General features: G+C 55.6%; 1 protein-coding gene across 1 annotated transcript in view; it reads right to left on the bottom strand.

Moving 5' to 3' along the window:
• Positions 1-1,262: 1,262 nt before the first annotated feature.
• MMP17 (matrix metallopeptidase 17 (membrane-inserted)) overlaps positions 1,263-5,112 on the bottom strand; it is a 13,140-nt gene continuing 9,290 nt past the window's right edge. The window contains exons 8-9 of the mRNA XM_008574619.1: positions 2,715-2,972; positions 1,263-2,087 (exon numbers count right to left, since the gene is read on the bottom strand). Of these exons, the coding sequence (XP_008572841.1) occupies positions 1,759-2,087; positions 2,715-2,972 (587 nt within the window). The 3' untranslated portion in view covers positions 1,263-1,758. The remainder of the gene's footprint in view (positions 2,088-2,714; positions 2,973-5,112) is intronic.

Here is a 5,112-nt window from a genome sequence, read left to right on the forward strand (position 1 = left end):
GCCTGGCTGTGGCAGCCACTCATCTTGGGTGTGCTCGCTGTCGCCACGTGGATACCAGGAAGTGTGAAGCACAGTGACCTCGTGAGTGTAGGTGCTTTCTCTCCTGTGCAGTGGGGACCTTTCAGTCCCTCCCTTCCCACCTGCAGGGAGTGAACCCCCAGGGGCTGGGGGTTCTGCCTCAGGACCTTTGCACCCGCTCTGTCTTCTCCCCGTCTGCTCGCTCCCTCAGATCGTTGTACCACTGGCTCCCCTCCCCCCCTCCTTGACCTGTTCATGTGCCACATGTTCGCGGGTGGAGATGTTGACACAGATGGCAGGCTTCACCTCCAGAGCTTCAGACTCAGCAGGTCCAAGGGCTCCAGGGCGGTGCTGAGAAGCTGGCTCTACAGCAGCCCTGTGAGGTCACTGCTTTGTTCACTGATGGCCACAGCAGGGAGTGCCGCTTTCTTGCTCATGGCCTGTTGCTCCCCACCCTGTGTCCTCCTCTTCCTAACTGGACCTCACTCCTGCTTCAGGGATTAGAAGCCCCCCCAGCCCCACGAAGATGTTGGTGAGTCTAAGCCGAGGTTCTCAGTCTAGGCGGCCCCACGCCCAGGACATCTGTGTTGCTGCAGTGACAGGGGTGTTAGCAGACAGGGGCCCCAAAATGTCAGGTGTCTCCCTAAGGAACACTCCCAATGTCAACAGCACCCCCAGAGAGAACAGGGGATATAGCTTCCTGTTCTCTGCCTCTCTGGGCAGGAGGGGCAGTGGCCACCATCATGCACCCGGAGCCTGGGAAGAAGAAGAGCACGTGGACAAACATGGGCCACGAATCAGCCCAGCCGGGGACGCCTCCCTCTGCTCTCCTGGTGGGTGCAGCAGGGTCCTAACGCTTGGCCACCTCAGGCTGGGCAGTCTGTGCTGCCTGGCAGACAGTGTCTGAATGATTCACCCAAGAAGGGAGACGTGTCCCCTTTGTACACCCTGCCCAGAGAACAGAATCAAGCTCGCAGCACGAAGCTGTTAGGTCAATGATTGTGAGTGCAAGGAGGTTCATTTCCCCACTTAGGGCCTCAGCAATCCCATCTGTGAAATGGGCATAACCACCCTGGGGACATGAGGGTTTTCCGCTCTGTACAGGTGAGATACTACACAGGAAGGTGTTGATGAACCAAGGGAGGAAGTGATCACTCGCAGGCCTTCCTGGAAGCCCCCCATCACCTGCAGGCCTGCCGGGTCCCTTGAGTCTCCAGAGTGTGTTACAGAGCAGAATGGAAATGTTACAAAGCAAGGAGAGGTCATGTTTGTCTGAAATGTGTCACGGAGAGACGGGTGTGGTCCCTGCTCGGGGGTTCGTCTGTCAGGGGGGCTGCCCTGAGCAAGGCAGCAGCAGGCCCATGGGGGACCTGGGACGGAAGCACCAGGGGTGGCAGTGTGCACCCACAGGGAGAGTTGGTGGTGCCAGCTCCAGAGAGGTGACTTCCTTCCAGCTCCTCTTTCCAGGCCGGTGTGCAGCTGACAGGGGAGCCCCCTCTGCTCACCAGTGCAGTTCTGAGTGGTCCAGTCACTTGCCAGCTGGCGTGGCAGCTCCCGCCCCAAGCCCTGCCTGGACAGTCTTCCTGACCCGGCCCCTTCCCTCTGCTCTCAGGTAGGTGGCCCATCCCGTCGGCAAGACTGGGTCCACTTCCATGCACCCCTTGCTCCAGGTGTGGAGGGGCAGGACACCATCCTCGCACCTCCCGACTCCTCTGTCCTTCCCCAGGCCAATGCCAGCCGTCATAGCGCCAGGGCCTGGGCTGCTGTGCACAGCAGCAGTAGTGGCAGCAGGGTGGCCAGCAGCGGGCGCGGGGCCCCCAGGGGTGGGGAGGCACGGGCAGTGCAGGAGCAGACCTCATAGCCGTCCTCAGAGCGGCTCTGGTCATGTTGTCCCGGCCGGGCAAGGGCCCCATCTGGCCTGTCCACGCCTGCTCCCTCGGAACCGTCCGCCTGCCAGTCTCCGCAGACCAGCCAGTCCCGGGCTGTGGATCTTGGGTACCCGGGCGCCACCTCCAGCTCACCGTCCACCACTTTCCAGTACTCTTGGCCATGGAAGAAGTAGGAGGCACCTGGGGAGAGGGTTGTGAACTGAGCTCCGGGCTGGGCCTGCCTCTGGCTGGGGGACAGGAGGACCAAGGGCAGCAGGAGCTGCAGGGCCTGGAGAGCCCAGAGGAAACCTCAGGTGGGTCAGAGTCTGGTCTGTAGGTGCCAACCCAGGCCTGTAGGGCTCAGGAAGAGCCTGTGGGAGGCAGGGCATGGCTCAGGTGACCTCTCAGGGTTTCTTTCCCTTTCTGGACATTCACTGAGGGCTTATTCTGTGCCAGGTGGTCTGGGTGTTGGGGACATGGCATTGAGAACAGAACAGAGGATGCCTCCTGCCTGGCACACTGACCCTGGGGCGAGGCGTGTCTGCTGTGTGTGAGAAGCAGCAGGAGGCCGGGCGGGTGGGGCTGAGGGTACGGGGTGAACAAGCCCAGAGCAGTGGGCCAGGTCGTAGGGGAGGTGGGAGCCGCTGGAGGGTCTGCAGCACAGCGCATGGGGCAGGCCCCTTGGAGCTCACTGACAGGCACTGCCGTCCTAAGCAAGTGGTGGGCTCACGTTGGCTCATGGAAGCTTCCCAATTACCCCAGTGTGACCCATATTCTACAGGTGGGGAAACTGAGGCTGCAGAACCTTGTCCCCGGCCTGGCACTCACCATCAGACCAGCGCATGGCATCATCCAGTCTGCTGGGGACGCCCCTCCACAGGGGGCTCTGGGCAGGGTAGCCAGGGTCCATGCGCCGTGTGTGGTCATCGTAGCGCCAGTACAGCTGGTCCTTAAAGAAATAAGTCCTGTCATTGTGGGCCCAGGAGAAGGCAGCATCGATGCCGCCCGGCGGGAGGCTGAAGTCGGAGATGGGCCGCGGGTATCCTTCCTCTACGTTATTGTCCTTAAACACCCAGTATCTGTCTCCTGGGGGCGAGAGAAAGAGCCATAGGCCGGGGCTCAGCCCCTTCCCAAGGGGCAGAGGCTTCAGCCCGTCCTCATCTGCCACCCCTCACCCCCCATGGCAGGGACGGTGGCTGCAACACAATCATCCATCACAATGTCAAGGAAGCCTCATGAATACATATTGAGCACCTACTATGTGCCTGCGTGGAGTCCTTCCATCTAATCATAGGCCGGTGGGCCCGGGTTCTGCTACGGCAGCCACTTCACAGATGGGGACAAGCCCCCAGCCCATGGGACGACACTCTACTCTTCTCTACCACATTACTTTCTGTATGAGGATGGACTGGGGCATCTTCATGGGCAACATAAAGCACTCGCTGAAAGGCCTAACTAGATGGGTGACATTTATACCATTGTAAGAATTTACACAGAAGCAAGACATTTAGGGACTCTTTGTTGGATAAAGGGCTTGAATAGACATTTTGCCAGAGAAGATATACAAATGGCCACCAGGCACATGGAAAGATGCTGAACATCATTAGAGAAATGCCACTCAAAGGCCAGCCTGTGGCTCACTTGGGAGAGCGTGGTGCTGACAACACCAAGTCAAGGGTTAAGATCCCCTTACCAGTCATCTTTAAAAAAAAAAAAAAAAAAGAAAGAAATGCAACTACCGTGAGATCCCACTTCACACTCACAGGGTGGCTACTACCAAAAAGCAGAACATAAGGGCGAGGAAGTGCAGAAACTGGAGGCCCTGTGCACTGTTGGTGGGAACGTGAAATGGTGCAGCCGCTGTGGAAGCAGCACCAAGGTTCCTCAAAAAATGAAAAATAGAATCACCATGTGATCCAGCAATCCCACTTCTGGGTATACATCTAAAAGAATTGAAAGATATTTGCACACCCATGTTCATATTGCATTATTCACAACAGCCAAAAGGTGGAAGCAGCCCAGGTGTCCATCACTGGAAGCATGGATCAATGAAATGTCGTCCATCCATACAATGGAACATTGTTCAGCCTTAAAAAAGGAAGTAAGTTCTGACACGTGCTACAACATGGGTGGACCTTGAGAACATTGTGCTAAGTGAAATAAGCCAGACACAAAAGGACAAATACTGCATGATTCCACTTATATGGGGTCCCTAGAGCAGTCAAATTTATAGAGACAGAAAGTAGAAGGGAAGTTGCCAGGGGCTGGAGGTAAGGAGGATGGGGAGTTGATGTTTAATGGGGACAGAGTCTCACTTTGGGAAGACGAAAAAGTTCTGGAGATGGTTGGTGGTGATGGGTGCACAACACTGAATGTACATCATACACTGAACTGTACACTTAGAAATGGTTTAAATGTTAAATTTTGTTATATATATATATTTTTACCACAGTTAAAAAAAAAACCCTTTGCCAGAGATTGGAAACAGCCGAAACGTCTGAGAGTAGAGGAGGGATTAAGGAGACGCCACAGCGGCTCGGCGGGAAGGACAGACGTGCCCGCTGCCTCCAGGCTGCAACAGGTGAGCTCCATCCAGGGACGTGAGGTGGGTGGGGACAGAAAGTGGGTAAGATGCTCACCCGGCCTAAGGTCTGTCACCATAAGTTACCTATTCACTTACATGGGGGAAACAGGAGCTTTACAGTGGAAACCACAGCAAATACCACTAGACACATGGCCTTGGAACGTTCCTGCCGAATATGCAGATCCGCCCGAAGGACGAGGGCTGGGCACCTCTAATGTGTGTGGGGAGGGAAGACACTGAAAGGCTGACGGAAAGTTCCAGAGTAAAAGAGACAAATGAAGCTAAGGGGACCCCTACACAGGGGAGGGGGCCCAGCAGAGTGGACAGCTCTCAGTGTCCTGTCAACATTCAGCTGCCCGAGTCTGGTCACCATGCTGTGGTCATGGCCCTGCTCCGAGGAGGTTTAGGAGCAATGAGCCAGGAGAAGAAAGGCAGAGATGCACACACAGAAAAGAAAGCCTGGTGATCCGGAGGACGGGGTGTGGGCATGCATGCAGTATTTTTGCAATTTTTTCAGAAATTAGAATTTTTTTTTTTCCTTTTTGTCTTTTTTCGTGACCGGCAACGGATCGCAACCCTCAGTGTTTTTTTTTTTTTTTTTTTTTACCAGCAACAGGATCACAACCCTTTTTTTTTTTTTTG

The sequence above is a fragment of the Galeopterus variegatus genome, unplaced genomic scaffold (genome assembly GCF_000696425.1).
Source record: "Galeopterus variegatus unplaced genomic scaffold, G_variegatus-3.0.2 Scaffold1075, whole genome shotgun sequence".
Classification (NCBI taxonomy): domain Eukaryota; kingdom Metazoa; phylum Chordata; class Mammalia; order Dermoptera; family Cynocephalidae; genus Galeopterus; species Galeopterus variegatus.